Source organism: Falco naumanni, chromosome 6 (assembly GCF_017639655.2).
Source record: "Falco naumanni isolate bFalNau1 chromosome 6, bFalNau1.pat, whole genome shotgun sequence".
Classification (NCBI taxonomy): Eukaryota; Metazoa; Chordata; class Aves; order Falconiformes; family Falconidae; genus Falco; species Falco naumanni.
Window position 1 is genome coordinate 49,756,183 of NC_054059.1, and position 21,681 is coordinate 49,777,863.

At 45.3% G+C, this 21,681-nt stretch overlaps 1 protein-coding gene across 3 annotated transcripts in view; it reads right to left on the minus strand.

The window, feature by feature from the left end:
* Positions 1 to 21,681, minus strand: part of PHACTR2 (phosphatase and actin regulator 2) — a 141,028-nt gene that overhangs the window by 78,384 nt on the left and 40,963 nt on the right. Inside the window, exon 1 of one of the 3 annotated variants that reach the window (XM_040598045.1) lies at positions 5,249 to 5,778. The exons of the other annotated variants lie outside the window; for them this stretch is intronic. Coding sequence (XP_040453979.1) covers positions 5,249 to 5,291 — 43 coding nt within the window. The 5' untranslated portion in view covers positions 5,292 to 5,778. Of the gene's footprint in view, positions 1 to 5,248; positions 5,779 to 21,681 lie in introns of those variants that run through there. 3 annotated transcript variants of the gene reach the window in all.

Sequence of the window (21,681 nt, forward strand, 5' to 3'; positions counted from 1 at the left end):
CACATACCCTGGCAGCTAAATGAGGAGAACTTCATCCTTGAAGCAGCTCAGAGTAAGAAGAGGTGAGACACTGATCTGGGACCTGTTCAACACTACATCTTTATTTTCACACGTGTGTTCTTGCAGTTCATACGCGGTTCCTCTGGTGTAGCTGGGTCCACCGTGCCCTTACAAGATCTCTGCTCTCAGCCGTGCCCCTTAGGGAAGGCTCAGATGGCAACCGCCTCTGCAGTTAGCTACTGCTGCAGCTGAGGAGCTCAGCCTGGGCTGACCAGCAGCAGGCAGGGGCACAGTTTTGCCCTGGCAGATCACAGAGTAGATGACAGCACCCATGAACATGGAAATACATTTTATATTTTATAAACATGCTATATTTAAAAGTGTGTGCCATTTTTCTCTACAAATTGTGATTCATTCCACATGCTCACACTCACACCACCCTCACCAACAGCACAGATCAGAGTTGTGGTTTTGGGTGCTGAGACCTACACTTTTCTGCATTTGCTATTACTTTTGGTATTTCAGCTCAAGACACACAAGGACCAACTTTTTAAAAGAGCTCTTGCAGTCCCCATTAGTAGCAGGCAAATTTGTGACTATCCATTCTGCCCAAAACCATGGGCTTTTTATGTCTTTGACTAGGTATTTAAAATATCCACTCAATCAGCCCAAAGACTGGGGTAAACTACTTAATTGACCCAAATTCTGAAGCTGTCACAATTGTAGCCCCATCTGACAACACTAGTAGGATAAGGATAGAGTTTCTCATGCCCAAGATCCAGAAAAACTTAAAAGCTTTGGGCGTAAAGCTAGCAGCAACTGAAAATATTTCCCTTTACACTGTACTTACAACTCTTCCACAACTTACAAAAGCAAAAAGAAGGGTGAAAAAGGAACAGAACTCTCAGTGTGGTATTACAAGCCCCCAGTCCATTTAAACCTCAGGATAAAAACAAGGAAGACAAGGCTTTGTGCCCAGAAGGTCCTTTGTGGCTGTGGACAGGTCATTTAGGGCTTCACATCAAATGGGAATTGACATTTCAGCTCAATATCTCTGCTTTCCACTCTTTCAAGTGCACCAACAACTAAAATAACCAGCTAGCAGGTGCGTTAAGAGTAGCTCACTGCCACCGCAAACGCTTTGAGATGCCCTCCTGTAAAGTGCAATGACGTCAAAGTTCTTCCACTTTTGAAAGGAAGAAGAAGCTGGAGGAGAAAAATCAACTTCTTTTTTTTTTTCCTCGACAAGAATTATTACTGTAAGGGCTTGTCTGCACATTCAGATTCATAGTGGACTGAGTCAGGATGAGAATTTAAGTCTGTGGCTGAGTATCTCCATGTTCAGCTCCTCAGGAATAGAAGTGCTTGCTCCACAGCAGCACCCTCAGTAAGGCTCAGGAGTAGCTACTACCAAAGAGCGCTACTGGAGTAACTTCTCTTCCTAGACAAGTCCTGAAATTTCTATGCTGAAATTTGCCAACAGCTAAAGCTGCTGAAGGAAATACTTGTTCTCCATTTCATTTCAGGATTAAGAGAAGGTTGCCCAGTTAAGGCAATTACAGTTCCTCCACACAGGCGCAGGTGAAGCTACTGTTTCCTCGTCAACGAACAGGAAATCCCATAAAGCCAAGCGAGATGAAAAGGAGCAGTCTGAGAAACGTGCTCACTTCTGACCTATGAGAATCATTTCACTGAGCGCCAAGGTCAACAAACAACAGGATCCTACCAGTGACTGCTTTCATCTCATGGGGAGAGCTGGGTGGGAAATGATCTTCCTGTGCTATCAAAGTACATTTTCATGTTCTTGAAAAAACTTTGGTCTGTAATGGGGTGAAACACAAGCCTGACAATTTATGTTCTGTTTCTGTAAAACATATATGATGAGAGGAACTCCCACCCACCCCGGAGTAAACAGGCCTATGGATTACATACTTGGAGCTGCGGGTCAGCACTGGGGTCTGACCCCCATCTTCAGCTGGCCCTGCTGAGCACCCTGACCATTGGGGCATGAGGTTCCCGAGACCTTCCCTTTGCAGCTTGTCCTTCCCCTCCACATACTGCGCTCCACAGACTCCATGCTGAACTGCCTGACCTCTCCTTAGGAACACTGGTAGGTCTGTTTTTACTTCAAGTTTCATTCTCGACAAGGCATTGCTATTCAAAGAACAACAAAAAACTTATGCCATCTAACCAGGTCTGCTTTTAAGTGTTATCTTCCCAATGTGCTGATCGTGCTTCCACTTGATGACCTGGCTGTTTCCCAATACTGTGGGTAGTAGTGAACTACCCAAGAACAAATCTAAAAAGAAAGGGGTGGGGAACAAAATTGAAAAAAGTCCACAGCTTTGCTGCCCTTTGATAAGCTGCAGATCAGAAAGCAGAAGCACATGATGGCTGATAACCCCCAAAAGCACAGAACTCCAGTCAGAGAAGGGGAGACAGCACGTTAACCAAGCCCTGCCAGGCGTGGGAAAATCACAGAAGAGGAAGGAAGATGAACAAGGGCAGTATGTGTTCCTCCTTTTCCACATATCTATACTGTCTTCCCAAGCTCTTCTTGCAATTGCTGTTTCTTCACATTTCCTAACCATGGCAAATAACAAGCAAGCTTTAGAAATTGTATCCAAATTACTGAAACACTGGAACAGAGGACAAGGAGCAAAGGATTGCCTGGTGGGTGTCCCCGGCAGCCAAGACCTCCTTCGCTGCCCCTTTACCACTCATAGTTAGGGGACACGATTAAAGCCCTGATCCTCCTGTCCAAAATACTTCCAACACCCACCCACCCACACCTGATGGCAAACTCTAGCGAGAGAGCATTACTGCTGAAGAAAGTTCCAATCGGGCATGAAAATCCGATCCTTCCTCTCTTTACAGGCACTTCAATCTACCTGGTACGAGCCTGCATTTGCCCAGTCACCGACTCCGAGTTTTATGGTTAGGCCTCAGTCTTGTACTTAACCCAACAGGAAAGTGCCACTAGGACCTTGGTCTGTGTGAGCACTTGAGTATGTATTTCCTTTTCCAAGAGTAAAATCTTTCATTTAAAGTAAATCTTAAAAAAAACGCAGGACGCTGGCTGGAGTCCATACTGAGTATTGTACTATGCATGTATTTTATCTCTTCTAACACTTGTGACTTTCAGGAAAAACATTTTATTTCAGTTTTCTACACCAAACCATGTTCACCTTACCAGCCCACCCGAAAGCCCCACGGTGATTTACTAGCGGCGCCCTGCGCCCGACGCAGCCCTGCCAGGGCACAGCAGGGACCAGGGGCAGGGTCCTAGCCCTCGCAGGCAGGCACACTTGGGGAAAAAAAGGGAGTGAACAGGCAAGTAACTTCTCACAGCTGCTTTTGTGTGGCTCACTGGGGATCTGAATGCAGTATTGATTCCTTGGCACGAAATCAGATCTGTAGCCCCTGCGTGTGCAAGACAGGGATCTCCTTCAACTTTAATCTCTAGCAGCTGTCAAAGGCTTAAATGGCTTGTAGTTTGGCTGGCACGCCAAAATCAACGAAGATTTCAGGCCTACTTGCCTAAGGGGCAACTTGTCTGAACCAGAACTGATGAAAGTCGTTCTCCTGCCCTGACCAGAACTAGACGAGGCCTCCCAAACTTCACAGCTTATTAAGCGTTCAGACCGTATCAGCGGACTGGAGAAAACAAATGACTGCACCCCCATGAATCCACGCCACCCAGAAGCCTCCCTGCCCCTGTGGTTTCTTGTTGATGATATGCTCTCCCAACATTTCAGCGGGGCTGGAAGCGCAGTGGGATTGCTCTTCTGTGAAACCTGCTGGAGGCACTACCAGCGCCTCGTCACAAGTGCAGTGCTCTTAACGTGGTGATAACGAGAATTTACTTAGCAATACTGAGGTAGCATCACCGTAACTTACATCTTCAGACAACTGTCCCTTGTTGCTCCTGATTGAAAACCTTGGTTTCAGTTAGGAAAGAATTCAAGGGTGACTTTTTTTTCTTTTAGATTAAACTAGAAATCCAGCCCAACTGTTGCCCATTAGCATTCTGCCGAGGGAACACAGGCACCACAGCTATCCTTAGGCAAGATACAGGCCCCCTCCCAGACAAAATACTCTCACAACAGACTTCTGCATGTAAGAGTTCGGACACATTTGTGTCCAGGAAGTTTAACAAAATCTTTTAACAAGTCCATCTGTTTCCTTACATCTGTTTCCCGACGCCTACCTTCATATAATTCTAACGCACTGGCTGCTGGGTGAAGCCTTCAATGGGATGGTGAAACTTATCGGAAACGGTCAAATTTCTCTTTTATGCAGTGTTTGGCAGGAGAAGAAATCATCCAAGATTTTGACCGGGGTGGTATGACAGGGAAGTTGTACCACTGGCAAGATAATGGACCTTTTCTGAAAATGTTTATGTTATTACCAAAACTATTCTTTGAAACATCCGTGAAGAAAAGAAAGGTGAAAAAGAAAGTTTGTTGCACTGTCTCCTAGTTGACAAAACATTCCCAGATAAACAGCAATAAGCAAATTAAGAATAAAGTTCAGCCTTCAGAATTGAAAGTCTACAATAGGATTTGCTTTTTTTTTTTTTTAATGGATGCAAAGGAAACAGGCGCGGAGGAAAAACATGCAGTGACGTTTTCACAGGAAACTTCAAACCTCGCTGGAGTTCATTTAGACTCTACATCCTATTATTGTGGGAAGAGCCCCGCTCTGTTTTTCAGTAACTAAAACACACCCGAGTTATCCTAACAAGCCTCCAAACAGCATTCCCAGGCAGTTCGTACTATCCTCAAATGAAGTTGCGAACAGCTCGGGCTGCTTTATTGGGGGGGTGGGGACGACGGGGGACGACCAGCCGTTCCACGCACACGTTTTTTATTTATTTGCATTCGCCTGCTTACACATAAAATGTCCCGGAGCCAAAAGCAACGCGATGGGCGGGCTACTAACCGCGCTGCTGGGCCAGGTGCCAGAGCTCCCCCCCCCTTTCCCCCCTTCTTTATTAATTAAAGGAGGAAAAAAGGAGCCCCAAGCCCCCGGGGAGGCGGTGGGCACTGCGGAGCCCCGAGCCCCCGGGGCTGCCGAGGCGGGCCGGGCCGGGAGGGAAGCGGCCGCAGCCCCCCGGCCGCCGCCACCGTCCCCGCCGCGGTTCGAGGGCACCGGCGGGCGGCAGCGCCCCTCGGGCTGCCCACCCCCGCCCCGAGCCCCCCGCCCTCGCCGCGCCGCCCCGCCGCCGGCGTCCCCCGGTACTCACCGCCGGCCGGCTCGGGCAGCGTGGAGACCGAGGTCTGGCCCATGGCTTGGCCGGGAGGCGATCACGCCGCCCGCCGGGCGCGCAGCCCGCGGCGCGGCTGGTTCCGGGGGGGGCATCTCGCTTCTCGCCGGGGCCGCGCTCCCCGCCGCGCCGCCCGCCGGCTGGCGGGGTACGGCCGCGGCGGCGGGCCGGCGGCTGCCCCTCATACCGCCGCGCTGCCGGGCCGCCGCGCCCCGGGGCGCCGCCTCGTCCCCGCCCGGCCGCGGGAGGCTGCCGGTCCCTGCTGCGGGGCAGGGGCACGGGAGCGGTCGCGGGGGTCTGTGACGAAGGGGAAACCCGCCCGGCGCCGTGCGCGCAGCGGGGCAGGCGGCGCTCAGCTGGCGACCCCCTCGCGCCGCTCGCCTCCCCAGCCCCCGCCCCACCGCCGCCCCTCCCCGGGGTCCGAGACGTGGGTCCGGGCGGGCGGTGGCTTCCAGCCGCTCTCACGCCCCCTGAAGGCGCAGGGCGGCCCGCGGCCGGCACAGGGAGCGGACCCACGGCCCGGGTCCCTGCTGCGGCGCCGGGGGCTTTGCTGCCGCCACGCGTGGGAGGGGGACGCCCGGGGGGCCCCGCCGGCCCTGTACGGGCCCTTGTGCGCTGTGGCAGAGGCTGAAACCGCCCCAGCCTTGCCTGTCGCACAGGGGCGACATCGAAGGCAGGACGGCTGCTAGTGTGGGAAGAAAGAAGGTGGTCGCAGCGGCACCCGGCCAGCGCTGTGCCGCAACAAGTGACAAGAAGGGACGTAGTCAGCTGTATAAATTAAGGGGGAAGACGGGGAGAAATAGAGATTGTGCATAGCACTAGGGCAAAAGGAACAAAGGTTTATTTTGCTTTTCTTAACCCATAACCATAATCCAAGCAGTGAATCAAGCTTAATGCAAACAGGTAACTACTACCAGTGATGAAAAAAAAAACAATAAAAAAAAACCCAAACCAAACCAAACAAAAAAGCTCTGATAGCCATTACTATGCAGTGCCTAGAAAGAAGCCGGGAGATGCACATGCATCAAGGAGGACACTCAAGGCTTATCTAAAACACATGCTAAAGAACATCTATTAGCAAGACATACAGCAAAATTACAATGGTTTTGAGTGGCCTGTAAATCCTAGAGGAGTTGGCTAAAGAGATTTCTGACCTGCTGATCTTTGTATGTGCTGGCACTGCGGTGACATTTCGGGAGATGGAGAACAGTGTCAGTGTGGGGCCTGTGCTCGGGAAGCAAATGGGGTACCACAGGAGCTGCGGTCTGGGGAGCCTGGCATCACCTACAGGCAGAAGAAATGTGGTCATCAGCTAATACATGGTGAGCAGCGAAGAATACAACTAATGCTAGTCTTCATGGGTTTTATAGTAAGTAGGGCTTGGCAAACGGGTCTTTTATTTTCTCGTTTTGTATGATTACACATTAAATTGCCAGAGGTTCGGGCTTGAGTGTAATAGATTTCAGTAGGCTCTTGATTTAGTAAGAGAGAAGAAAGTGAGGACAGCGCAAAATTAATAAAGCACAAACAGATGAAGAACCAAATGAGAAGCAGATCGATTGTCCAAGCAGCACTGGCATTTAATGAGGGTATTTCTGTTGGGGAGCTGCAGGGAGGCTCTTCGGTGTTTTCATCAGCTATCTAGAGAAGTATTATTTCAAAAGGCTTTAAAAGACTAAATAAATCACCACTGACAGCAATTTTATATGGAGTAAATATTACCAGAGTGATAATGAGGACAAGGCAGTCAGAGAGTTATCTGGATTATTTAATAAACTCAGTTGTTTCAAACAAGTAAGTTTTAATAGGGTCAAAAGAAGAAAAAAGTCAGATTTGCAGGATGGAGCAACACAGCCCAGAGGGACAAGGAAGGTGTCTTAGAAAGCTGCTTCGTGTAGGGGCTTGGAGAAATTCAACATGAGCTCCTAGTGAGCTAGTGCTGGTACAAAAGGGAGTTGATACTCACATACGGATGTCCAAACAGGAAGGGGTTAGGCAGAAATCCCATTACATCATTGTGCTTTTTATCAGACAAAAAGTGCTTTCCCATGTCCAGGGTTGTTGTCTGCCCCTTAAAAAAAAAAAAACTGGATGATGGGAGACAGCTCAGAAGAGATCTGTGAGATGAGATGGAAAGTACTCTCCAACAGAAGGCTTGAAGAAGACTGATGCTGATGGGGAAAGACTGATCTGTTGCGTTTTAACCTAATAGTGCCTTTGCGAGGAGAGAATAGCATTGCAGCACACCTGGATGTTCAAACGCTGAAGGCAAGCCTCGTTGCCTGACACCTCCAAATCCAGGCCCTGTACAAAGCACAGAGCTGAAGACAAGTGAGTGGGGCTTGTACAGAGGCAGCAGGCTGAACTGCGCGGTGGGAGCGAAGGGAGCATACAGGGTCTAATGGTCCTTTCTTCAGCCTGAGGAAAGGCTTTCAGAAGGGCGGCTTGTGTGACAGCCGACTCCTGTCACTTATTTCTCAGCAGACTTTTTTGCATCAATTCCCCACATTTATATTTCTTACCTTGAAAAGCAATTTTTAAAGGGTTTATTTTGAGAAACTTGAGTTGCCTCTCTGGAGTCACTCGTAAATAGGAACATAAAGTGTTCCTGTCTGCCTCCGGTGAATCTCATTAATTTCATCAAAGGAATTTGTATTCCCCTCCTACGTAAAAACCCAGTTTACAATGCAAAATTATATATCATCTGTCTACAATGATTCCTGTGGAGTAATAAACTCCTCAAGGTCGATTTGTAAGCTGATAAAATGGGTGGTTATCACATCCTCCAGTGTAGTTCAATTACTTGCCAGCTTCTTTTGTTTTGGTTGTTGTGTGTATTTGGGTTACCCAAAAGTGCAACTTGTAAACAAGAAATAATTTACTTGCATTAGAAAATGTAAAGGTCTTAGTAAGGGGACTTTTATTCATGACGGACAAGATGCTGGGAGCATCCAATACTAGCCTCATAGACTCTTTATTCAGCTTTTGTAAAGCAAGCAAAAATAAATACTTTCTTTTGATCCTGAACAGGGAATACTAGCTGAATACATAAAATAGTACTGGTCCATACAACAGTTACATCTCTTTCTGCTTTATTTCCTGCCTAAATACTCAAAGGGGAAATGTGTATATCTCAGACTACTCACAGTCATTAATAATCATCAACTTAGGAAAAAAAAAAGGGGGGGGACATTTTTCTACTTAGATCCTGGTTTTTAAGCCTTTTGATTTAAGAATTCAGCTTATGACTCACTAGTAGGAGGGAATGAACCCTGAATCCTCAACACTGTACAAAAAGACATCTACCAGTGTGACCTATGAGAGAAAATGAACCATTGAAAGCAGATATATAGCATTTCTTGTATGTAGAGCTATATTTCTGTAACTGCCTCCACACAGAAGTGATCCTGCTGACATTCCTATATAAGCGTCCACACAAAATACATACATTCAGTAGTCAGTTGTTTGCAGACTTTTATTCTGCAGTATAATAGAGATATTTTAATGTGGGCATTAAATTTCTTGCCATGGTTGGTAGTTGGTGTTTAGGATGGGTAAAAGTTCAAGGATACGATAATGTTTGGTAAGTGATTCTAGCAGAGATTTGAGACTGCAATTTGTAGATAAAATACATTTCTATTTGGTATACTTTTTGGGGGTTTAGGATTTAGATGAACTTTACCTATGATGTGTTTGGATGTTTATTCCACTTTGCCTTTAAGTGACTAACAGGATGAGACACAAATGGACACAAATGGGCTGCTCAGCAATTTGTAGTTTTTATAGTCTTCTAGGGTTGCTGGAAATCCACAACTGCAAGCAAAGCAAAAATTACCTGGGAAGATAAAATTTCAGGACTGAAATTTCCATGATCATTTTAGCCAGGGCTAATCTCATACTGAAGGAAGTGCTGCGTAAGATGCTAAAACATGAACATGTCTTCTGTCAGGGAGGGAAGCCAAGGTTCAGCTGATGGGTAGAACAGGTGCCAGTACGTCATGCCAGACTGTTCTGATGCCACATCAGCATCAGTGGGGTTCCTGGACCCAGCTTCCCAGTTAGATTTCAGTGTCAGTAGTAATACTGCAGTTATCCGATTGCCTCATGCTGCAGGCACAGTTCTTCCCTTCTTGTCCCAAGTCACTGTGTTGGGTACTGTAGTGTATACTGTTAAACAGATACTCTGCTGTCCCTCAGGAACTGAAATTTTCTACCGAAAGAAGAATAGCTTCTTCATGAACTTCTGCAGTGTTCGTAAAACAAGAACATTTAACTTGTATAAATGGCTGGTATGAGATCTCTTCACAGAAGAGATTGTAAATGTTCCCAAGTCAGAATGAAACAATACACACAATAGTTATCTCACATATCAAAAAGCAAATTCCTTCCCATCAAGAAAGCTTCAAAGACAGCTGTATTTCAGCATGTTTACTATACTGGAACGATAGATGGTAATAGATGGCCTACAACTTGTAAGATGGTGTTGCCAGTCTTTAGAGTTCTGTAGTCTCACATAACGTAAAGAGGCATTTTAGAAGGGTGAATTTGTATTACTCTTCCTTCGGTCGCCGAGATTAATTCATGGCACTAAATATGACAGAAGGTATAAGGGAGGGGCTATCGTATCTGATCCCAGGATTTGTAATGCAGGACTGGCAAATGCATTCAACCTTGTAACAGTACCCAGGTGCTTATCAAGATAAACCAAGAGGATGGCACAGAGTCCAGAACAGGAATGATGCAGATGAGTCACTTCTTGCGTGGTCCTCCCACCTCTCCACACCCACTCACAACTCCTGTCAGCATGCAGAACTGCAAGAAGGTGAGCAGCACCGTGTCCTGCAGGCTGCAGAGTTGTATGAATCAGTGAACGAAGCAAAGGTTATGACATGAGCAAACATAAGCAAGAAGCTAAGTAATTTTTTTTAGTCATGGGTCATGCTAAGGTTTATAACAACAACATTGAATTTGGACCTGCCTGTAGAGAACTTGCAGTTACAAAGGGAAAGAGTTTAGGGAGGGCACCACCAAAATCAGTTTGCTTAAGACTAGAACATCAGCTGTGGTTAAGCAAAAGGCTAATTCTATTTTCTGGGAAACTGAATGCAGTCCTTAAACAGGCACTGTCAAAATAAAATCATAGGGTATATTAATTAATTATACTGGTGTTGCATTGGGAATTTAGGCCATTTCCTTTTAATATCCAGGGAATTTTGTAATAACCTCTCATTTGGAAATATTTTAAAATATATCTACGGGTCCTTTTTTACTTTTAATGGCTTAGCAATGCTATGTTCTTGCCAGTGTCACCTCCCATTTCCAATGTATAACAAATATAGAGCACAAAATTTGAAATCTTTAAAAAAGAGTCTGTTGTCTTTGTGCGTGATCATCACAAGTCTTCCTCCCTCAAAAAACCAGCCTGTACATACTATTTGCATAGTGGAATAGAAGGCACCTATGCAGAGTAACTAACTGAGAGGAGCTTCTGTAGTTCAGTCTCTCAGGTTGGAAACTAGGAGTCCAAAGCCTTGGATCAGAGGAGTTAAATGCAGATGAGGGCTATTCTGATGAAAACGTAGAGCAGGATGAGATTTGCTTGTTCAGATGAAGACTGCACTGGGACACAGGCAGCAAGGCCCTTACCTCTGGAAGATCCGAGATGCTTGGACCTGTTTAGTATTCAGGTGATCTCAACTCCTGTGTCAATGTCTGTTCTTATTTATCCTTGCCAGCTCTTTGCCACCACAGGTAGGAAAAGAGCACAGCTGGGCAAACTCATTCGTGGTGCTTTGGCACTGGCAGGTTTTTCTTCTGCTCACAAATTATCTGCAAATAGCTTATGCACTTGCAAACTTTGCTACTCTAAATTATTTACCATAACAGTTTGTAAGCCAATTTCAGACACTGAGAAGCAGGTAAATGACTCATGGCAACAGCAGTTCAATAATTTATCATCCAGGCTGTGTGCTGGGTGCCCTCAGCTGTGAGCCTCTCTGTGCTCTCTGACTCGGGGGGTCTGTTTGTACCTGGAGGAAGCTTTCACAGTAGCTGCGTCAATATGATTTGAAATGGTTAGTGATGAATGCTCATAGATCTACTCACATGGTTTTATCATCTGAGCTGCAATTTTTGTTGTACCCTTTAACTTAACGTTACCCTGGCCTATATTAAGTAACTGCTTGGCAAATTGTTCTAGGAAAGACTTCTACAGACTCAAACATTGCAAGTATGTTGAAAAATCTCTGTTTTCATTTTAATAACAGTTTGCAGTTTCTTGTGGTACTGTATGCACTGAGCTTTTGAAGTAATTTACATAATGTCTGCGCAGTTGAAAGGCAGAAAATCGAAAACAGTCCCAACACAAACATCTCAGGAGTCATGGAGAGCAGATCTACTCCCCTCCTGCACATGCTCCTCAGCTTCAGAAACTGCCCTGCCTCCCCTCCTACCACCACCACCCCCCGCCCCCCCTGCTTTCTTTATTTTAAACTTCTTTAAACATTTAAACTTCTACACACTTCACATCCATCCACCCCAGGTTTGTTCCACTGTATCTTTCAAAAATGCTTTCTTTCCCTAATGTTCCTGAAAGGCAAAATCTAGAACTTTATATCCCTTTGATTCTTTGACTTTTTCTCCATCCCACAGTTGTTGCTCATGTTTGTTTACTTTGCTTGCAAAGATCTGGAGTCAGTTCCCTTATTTGCGTCAGGAAGCCCGGCCTTTGCAGGAACCTTCCTTTCCTCACAGACACAGAATATTTTGCTAATTATTTAGGGAATTATTACTTTAACATCTACTGTTTTAAAAGTTATTGGCTGCCTAAATATTTACAACATAAATTGCAGAAGTGGTGTAATCCAGGTTTTGGAGAACTTCTTGTGTGAGATTATGAGAAGTGAGCAAATGAAAGATTCAGAGCCTGATTAATCAGACCCTTCTGACAGTAACAGTGTTGGGCTTTTTTCATTTGAATTTACCAAAAATTAATATGCTGTAAGAAATGCGTGTTCTTCAGGGCAAGGATCTTGTAATCTTCTAAAGAGAACTAAGCACTGTGCAGTTGGTGCTGGGAAAAGCTACCTTCTGTCTTTGTTTAAAGCACCAAGAGGAACGGATATACTGGCTCACACTGTGTCCCTAACCATAGACCAGATATTCCTGGAAAAAAGCTGAAGAACCCCACCAGTAGACGGCATGACGTATTACCCAAAGTCTGTAAGGTCCCGCCCTAATACTTAATAATTTAAATGCTACACTCCTGGTTTACATTTTAAATTTTGGATTTTCCAAAACTCTTCTGCATATTTATGATTGTTAATAACAAGAACTCTTGATATTAATGCTTGTTCGTACATGATTGTTTCCTTTGTGCTTCATACTGGCTCCTTGATCCTGGAACTTCCTGTTGCGTTGTGTTTCGCCGTGCAGTGACAGTGCGGTGACAGCACAGGACAGCATTGCCTCTCCAGGCAGAAAATAACCACCAGAAATTTTCCAATCGAGTGTGTGTTTTTCACCAGATATCAATTTTGTCCAGGGTTCCAGATTTGTGATGAAAGACAAAAAGAACTACATTAAAAATTATAAATAGCATTCCACTTGTCCTAGTTCAAGCCACTGGGGAAGAAGAAAGCAATGGCGTAAAAATGACATGCTGGAGTGTAGAGTTCCTCAAGAGTCAGGCTTCTCCCAGGTTTTCAAAGGCTTTAGCCACTACAGGTTCGTATCAGTAGTTAAAACAAAGAGTGGACAAGCCATTTGACTGATACAAGCTGGCGTGTCCCCAGCAGGGAGAATGAAGTAGTGCGGCTAAATGCAGCTGGAGGTCTGTTCTTACTGTGGGACACCAGCTTTCCTCCTCCACCTCTTCTCTCAAGGCTTGTTGCACCTTCCATTGCGTTCACCATAGCAATGGTCACAGTACTGGAGCTCCCTAATTCGTCATTTCAAGGAAAGGCTCCTATCAGCTGGACTGGCTCCCCTCAGGCATTTTTTCTTTCTCCCATATGGGCTTAATGGCAGCCTCCAGATGCCTGCTGGCTGCTGCAGCAAAGCCCAATTTTATGCAGAAGAACGACTGCACTCTCCAACCTGCCCAGCAGTACCTCCTCACTTCAGAGAAGTCAGCCATGATACTAGTCCAGCTGCGCTAACCATTTTCCTTAGGAAAACACAGCTTTCTGCTCTTCAGGGCATGTGTGGTGGTTGCTGGCTGTGGCTTTCCCTCTATAGCTCCAAGCGCCTTAATGAATCACTGCTTTTTGGCACTGGAGCAAAATAAACACATCATTTTGGATGCCTTTGCCAAAAGTATGTACACTTAGAGCAGGTTTTGAACAATAGAAAGCAAAAGGTTTAATGAAATGTGCAAGCTGCGTAGCTGAAAGTTGCAAAAACCCCAGAAAACGCGGATCCGAAGGTCACAACCGTACTGCTAGCCCAAGAATTGTTCACATCTTGTATAATTTCTGGAACACCCAGATGGGAATTACCACTAGTGTATCAGCTACAGCTCTCACCAGAAAAACACAGTAACAGAAAGCAGCATAGGGATGCAGGATCACTCATCAGCATGGTGGTTAGATGCCCACCTCTTTCTTTCCTCTTCTGTTTATTAATTGAGGCAGTGTAACTACACATAGCAGAGCCGATTTTTATACTGACGCTTCCTAGCCTATGTGAAGGAGAAAAAAAGGCATCAACAAAAAACTTGGCAGGCATAATGAATTAAGTTTCTCAGTTGCTTGAGTCAGTCATTTGCACATACCCTGTCATGCACTTTGGCCCTTGTGAAGTGCCTGAGCCTGTCCATGACTTCAACACATCCATTTGCTCTTGCTAACGTGAGTGAGAATTGAGAAAAAGTTTTTAAAGTGTTTGGCACAACTGTTCATCTAGTTCCTCTCCATTCAATCAGATTTTAGAATGAATTTAAATGTATTGCTGGATATAATTAGCTCTGAAGGGCAGAAGACCACAGGGGACCAGCTCTTTCCTCTTTAAATAGGCAGCTGTAAAGACACTACCTTAAATGATATCCTGAATGCCAGCAAAGTTTGAAACCTGGACTTGTGCCTGATTAACTGCCAAAACCCAGAATAATCTCTGCCTTTGGCGAATCAAAGTCATACCCTATGAAGCTGGTTTACTACAGAAATCTCTAGACCAAAATACAAGTTTCAACCTTTGGTTTCATTTCCCCCTGTGTTTCCACCACCATGAAAATGTGGACCTTTTTTTAACCCTACTGGGAAAATGCATTTTTTCCATTCTCCCATGATTCAAAAACATTTGAAAGACTCTTCCTCCAAGCTTAAGAAAAAGAGGGGAGGAAAACTTCACCTTTTGGCAAAGATACAGAATGGAAATTTTTGACTCAAAAGAGGATTTTCAAAATAAAATAAAAGAAGCATGTGAAAACAAGGGGTTATAATGGAAACTATTTTCATAGCCAGCTCTAAAGTAAGCACTGCTGTTCCAGAGACACATGGTACTGATGCAAACATTGGTTTGAGGCCAAAACCCCTAGCATGCTAGTGGAATCCGGAAGCACCATGATATTAAATACACCTCAAAATATATGTCAGATATCTCCCTGTGTCTGTTCCACTTACTCTGCACAGCACGACACTACACACTTAATTCATCATTGTCTGCAGAGTAACAGAATAAGGGGCCAGTTGTGGATGTGCTCTCCTTCCCGTGCGCTGGGTTCTTTCCTGCACCACGCTCCCCAGATGGTCTTCTGCAAGACCAGGCTTATTATTCCCATTTTGCAAATATTGAGCCAATATCCACTCTGCATGTGCAGCACTTATACAGCGTCTATTATTACAGCGTGTCAGCACCCCTTGCTGGTCCTGGGGAAGTGTTAGTATCCCTAGGGTGGGTGTTCCACATTTCATGCGGAGTGGCGGGGGAAGGGAGGGTGCTACAAAACGTGAGTGCATCCTGCTCAGCGGCGCTCTTCCTTGGCACTCTTCCTGCTATCTTCAGTCTGCTCCCTGCTTATTCCAGCTGCTCCATGGTGGCTGGCCTGGCCCTGGGCAGTTTTCCATCATGGAAAAAGCCCTTTTTGCACCTACCAGATTACAGCTATGGTCTTGGCCTGCATCTTTGCCAATTCATTAGAAAAGCCTACAACCATCAAGGGTGTAAAATTAATCTTCTGCTATTGTGCAGCCTGGCTTTTCCACAGATGTGTGGCTTTTGCTCACAGTCCTTGCCTCGCAATAAAATGCAAACACTGACTGGAAGTCTCCCCAGGAGTGGGGCTGGTGGAGGGCAGAGGTTTAACAGGGGAGTGACGTCCCCTCCCTCCTGGCTCTGTTGGGGTCTATGGGGAGGCAGATACATGAGCACTAGCCAAGCACTGATACAGGCTGCTTCTCCTCCGCCAGGTCTGATGCCAGCTCCCCACAGGTCTCAAGAACTGTGGTTGGAGGCCACCATACTAAAGCATAATTGTACAAGCCCATTTCCCTCGGGAAGGCAGACCAAAACCTCGGTGTGGTGCCTCCAAGCATGTGTGTGTGGCTGCAGTTACCTGCTGGCCCTGAGAAAGCCCCAGATTCAGCCAGGAATGACCAGCTGGCTGCTTGCCGGCTCTCCGAGGGGATGGACAGCAGTCACTCCTCGTGTCACCAGGGAGTGAAGAGGTGGGGACAGAAGACAAATAGTCAGCCCCTGGATCTCTGTGCACTGGGCCCAGAAGCTTTTTCCTTCTCAAGAATGTCCCACGGGGTGGCATGGCACAGATCAGCCTTGCAGTGCTCATCCAAGCTGCAGCTCCTTGTAGGGGCCAGTGGGTCAGCCAGGTGGTGGGGGCTGCGGGGCTCACCGACAGTGGCCACAGTCAAGCCAGTGGGGCTGGCAAAGCACGCAGCCTGCTCTGCCAGGGAACAGCAGCCAGCCAAGAGGTTCATAAAACCCCACAAACAGGGATGTGTTCGGTGGAGGTTGACTTTGGTGGTTGGGCCCTGTGCTTTAGACCTAATGTCAAAAAGGTGGGACTGGTTCAAAGATACCAGTAGATTCAATTCCATGCTTCTATGCACGGCAGCCACCTCCCTCCCCAGCAGTTGCTTGGGGGCTTTTGTTTTGGTCAGTCAGAATCAGCTGCTGTCTTTTGTTCTGCAAACAGGGTGTAGCTTTCTTCTTAATAGGTTTTACATACCACTCTTTTCTAAAGCCATCCTTGATGTCGGGAAACATACCATCCCTGTTTAACTTCTATATGACCGAATGCATTGCTGCGGATGGGGAGGGTTATAAAGGGTCAGGTTTCGAGCACTTGCCAGCATGCTGTAGGGGAATTCTGATCTAGTAACCTGCTAACAACTCCCTGGAGAAGGCTGCTTTTAATGAGGCAGAAAGCCTGGCTAGCTTTGCCTCAAGCTCCTCCCATGTGCATGGCATTTGGTCTCTGCATGGTGATTGTTTAAATCCAGTGTCAATCTGTGGGTCTCATTTTGCTTTTTAAATTCTCCTGCGTCATCTGTTTGCTTGCTGGTGGCCAGGGGAACCAGTGTGCTTTAACCATGCTAGTCCTGCGGGTTTTTTGGTGCTGATCCAGATCATGTTTAGCTCAGGTTCATTCAGTTGCAAAACCTACACATAAGGAAACTAAAACAATTACATGAACTAAAGCAGGAATGCCATATGGTTCTTCAGAAAAGTGCTTTTACCAAGGCTAAACATCAATATTACACTTTTTTCTAACTACCTGCTTAATACAGATCATTAACGCAGCACATTTAGTTAGTTAAAATGAACAAATTTCATTAAATTTAAATTCAGCAGCATTAAAGCCAGATGGGTTTTATTTTTTATTTATTTTTTTAAAAGATACTTTTAAAGCTAATGTAAATGTAATATTATTGTTTTCAGCTACAACCCAATTAAATTGGGCTGGCAGAAGCTGTCACAGAAATGCCCAGCAAGATAACTTGTCTGTAAGGAAAATCCGTTTAAAAGAAACAGTACTTCAGACATTTTCATGGTTCTGTGGCTCACTGAATTACATTCCTGTATAGAAGCCGGAAAGCTGATGTGGGAGAGCCAGTAATAAGACCTTTACTGGTCTCCTTCTTACTGGGAGAAAAAGGACTTAATTTTACAGTGCTTTTTGGAAGTATTGGAGTGTAGAAAAAAATTAACCCAAGAAGACCCATTGCCAAAGGAAGAAAATATGCATTTCCAAAATCACGACCTGCCTGGGGAGCCCTCACTGCCTCCTCTGCTGTCCCCGGCATCATCAGGAGCCAGGCTGCAATGCCAAGCGCCCTCTAAAACCTTCGGTTGCTGCAAGGCACAGCCCCGTGCCATTCAGGAGTGCCTTCATGCCACTGCCACTGCAAATAGCATCTGCTGGGCTCTCTGACTGCAAGGCAGACGCCTTTGGTTGTGAGGCATGAGCCACAAATTCCAGCTTGGCCTTATGCTTCAGTATTTTCAGTGAAGTCACTTAGAGAACTGTGCTATCTGGTGTAGGACTTTCCTATCACTGGGGTATGCAAATGCTGGCCTTCTTGTTTGGTAGGTCTTCAGGGTGTTAAGAAGAGAAAAAAAATACCCTACATAAGATACCCACACCCACTCCATTTCCCTTTTTAAACAATTGCCCTTTCCAGAAAAGCTGAGACAGTTGCTTGCATGTTAACTGTGTACCACAGTAAATAGTTGTTTTCTCCCAGAACAGTAAGCAAAGTCTATATAAAGTCTCGCCTACACACGTGATGTATGAGGAGGGAGGGGGTGGGGTGCTGGTCTTAAGCATTCTCAAGCACAGATCCCCCTCACTTAAACTCCTAAAATACAACACAAGATGTCAGAGTCTTTTTTTTCCCATGAACTGCACAGTAAATATGAACCGCAATCTTGATTCACATATGGTGATAAAACCCAGTGCCTGTAAATTTATGAATGTAGCTGGCAGTCATTAAGTGTGTTATGTGGAGGTCAGGTTGATGGTCCCTTCTTTGTTTATTCCTCTTATTTAATGATCCATTGCTGGAGACATGCTGAAAACTTTCAGAAAGGTTTACAACGTATTTATGTGACTGAGAAGTGTGTCCTGTGCTTTCCATCCCCATTATCCTGACATGCTGAACATAAATCAGACTGCAGTATGCAGAATTAGTGTTTGAGGAAAGCACAGAGCGTTTTAGGTGGCTTTTTTTTTTTTTTAGTGTATACAGAGAAAATACTTGCTCCTTTCTAAAGTAGCCCTTAATAGAGATTGCCTTTTGGTTAAGGGATGAAACAGGGCCACCTTCATTTTGTGCAGCTGAATTCTACAAAAGCCAAACGTCTCAGAACGGGATATTACACCTGGATCCCAGAAGACTTCCATTCAATTCAAGACAAAGTGTGGATAAAATCACATTACATTGTCAGGGGTCAGATCCCTGCACCTCAAGCTAATCAAAGCTAATTTTTTCAGAGGTGTGGAGACTTAATCCTTGCTCAGCACTCTACTAACTCCTGACCTCACAAGGCAGATCATGTCTATGGACAAAGGCTGGATCAGTTTAAGTAAAATGGTTTATAAAGTGGATGTATTTAGACTCATGCATATCTCTGTATAGATATGTTAAACTGACACAAGTCAGTTAAATGCTGACCCAGGTAAAAAGGTACAAATTTTCTTGTGTGGCCAGCACCACTGAAAACTTTCTCAGTGCACAGATGTTTGCATTAAAAGATCCTATTAATCCTATGAAATTTGTAAAGTCTGAATAGGAGTTCCTGCAGGCACCCTATACAAATCTGGCATTTCCTATTCATACAATAGATATCAGGTGACTTTATAAATATTTTTCTGCATCAAGTTGATGAAGCTAATATAACTGGATCCACAATTCATGCAAGGCATTGCTTGTTTGTATAAGTTGTCTAGTAATATCGAGTAACTAATGGACCATAACAGCTTATTAAGAAAAATCCATACCCTTTCTGAAGTTATTTTAGGCTTGTCTGTCGATTTTTACATCAAACATAATCTGTCTGACTGGAAGAGCCTTTCTGACTGCAAACCCTTCCAAGTGCCATGACATTATGTACCTCCCAGGTTAATGCTCACTAAAAGCTGAGCGTGTCTAAAGGACAAAAGAAAACCCAGAATGAGGAGCGCAGCCTTCTTCACAGACAGAACTTTTATGTGCATACATCATTAGTCCACTGCTAATAGCCTGATACTGAGCTGCCAAAATGAGACGTCACTCAGCTCCTCTTTGGTGCTGTTCCACTGAAGGCACTACAATGTATTTCACTGGCAATCAGTTTTATACTTTATATATTACCAACTGCGCCAACTTGCTGGCGCGGTAAATACCCAGAGTACTTCAGCTTGTGTACCGTGATGTCGCCACATAGGAGCTCCAGATCTCCCTGTTTTCCCTGGCAAGGTACTTGATCAGCATTTCTATCAGCTCACACACCACGCAAGGCCTTGGGCTGTGTATTTTTTACATACATGAAAAATCCCATCCTTGTTATAATGGCAAAAAAGCCTTTATGAAAGCTCTACTACCAACATCAGGCTATGCCCTTTTAAAGAAACAATTTATGCCAAATCATAAAACAGCTGAAAAGAAAGCAATAATCCAGGAAGTTTCCAAGTTTTGAGGGTTACAGCAAAATTCCATGTGCTCGGTCTTACCCAGCTCGCCCTCTTGTGCGTTTTTGATCAGCCCTTTAAAAGCTGGCACATTTTATTACATTAGAATTCAATCTAAGAAACCTGAACACATGTTCATGCTTCACTGCTCGCTGGTTATTGGGATAATCTGCCGGAAACAACATCACAATAGAGCATTGTTTGGGAAGGTGAGCAAAAGGTTACAACAACAGCCTGCACCCAGACCTGACTTCTTGCCTCCCATTCCCTTTGCTATGGAGAAAGCACGTTTTGTGTGTGGTAGCTATTTCTGTTATGGTCAAGATCTTTTCTGCCATTTGTTGCAGTCTGGAAGAGAACAGGTTATAGGAGGAGCACATTCACCCTGAGAACACCGAGCAGCTGGAAAGTGTGCTCGATGGGAGGTGACCAGCTATGATGTAAAGCAAATCTCAGGCTCCTCATTATTGCAACGTTTGAGTGCCTTACAGTACCCAGCAAACTGATCTGCTGCAGGCTTCGTCTAGAGTGTGACAGCATAGCTGTGAGAAATTGTTGCCTTTTACAGAAATGTGGTTGGATTCACAAGCACTCAGTTTCACAGTCCTCAACACCCTCCTTCATTGTTCTCCAACCACACAGGCACCAGAAGTACCCACACATTGAAGCTTTCATCCTTGGTAACTAAACGTCAGCTTAGGGGTACCACCACAGCTGTCCGCACTCTGAGCGCTTAGTGTTGGATAAATGATGTCCAGTCCCTTTCAAAGATTCCTGGAGAGCAGCCTGAAGACTGTGCTTTTTGAGGAGCCTGTACTTTTTCAAGTGATACTGGGCTGCCAAAAGAATGCGTGTTTGGGGAAAAAAGCTTATTCTCTGCTCTTGGGGTCTCCATTGCCAAAAGAAGATCCTAGACAACACAGCGCTGGGTAGCAAGGTACTCCCCAGTTTGTATTACAGGGGCTCTCTTTCCAGACCAAATCCCACACAAGTCTGGCTTTTAGATGGAGGGGGACCCTTTCTGTCCATCCACACAGTACCTTGGGTAGGATGCAGAAGCTGGGGGATCTTGACTCAAGCCTTTTTTCTGCCTGAAGGGATTAATTCCTGCTTCTCTGACCTTCCAACGTCCAAACCAACTGGATCTGTTTGCTGGTATAGTACAAGTATTTGGGGACTTGTGTCCTGCCAGCTGGGTTTTAGGGGGAAACATTGGTGATGCTAAGAATAAAGCAGTGTCAGCACCTCTCTATAGCTCAGTGGCATGGGGCTGAGCTCTTGTTTCTAGGCCTCCTTCCAAAAAAAAAAAAAAAAGTGCTTCAGCATTTTGAGTAGGTACTGAGTAGGACAGGTGAGTGCCCTAATCAGTAGGCTGTGTTATCATACACATAGTCTATTTAAGGCCTAATGAACTGCTTGTTATTTTAGGCACTGTGGAGTTTGCAGATCCTGGCTGCACGCTCCAACGACAGCATTAACCTTCACCACAACCTCCAGCTTCCAGCTGCCTCCAGCTCTTTCATCCTAAGGGGCCTCTCTTAGCAGGGGGTGCCTTGTGGTGTTGAATTCTTAGGTGCCACCAAAAGAAAGACATAAACTGAAGAAGGACAGGACTTAAAGGTTCTTCTTGATGTTCTTTTGAAAAATAAAATTTAAGATATTTAAGAACTATCTATCACTGGAGTGACACTAAGAAAACCATATTGCCTGCATAAAGCAATGGTAGTAAGACTGGAAAGTGTTGCCTTGCAGTACTAAGAGCAGCACCAGTAACTTGCCTCCTGAA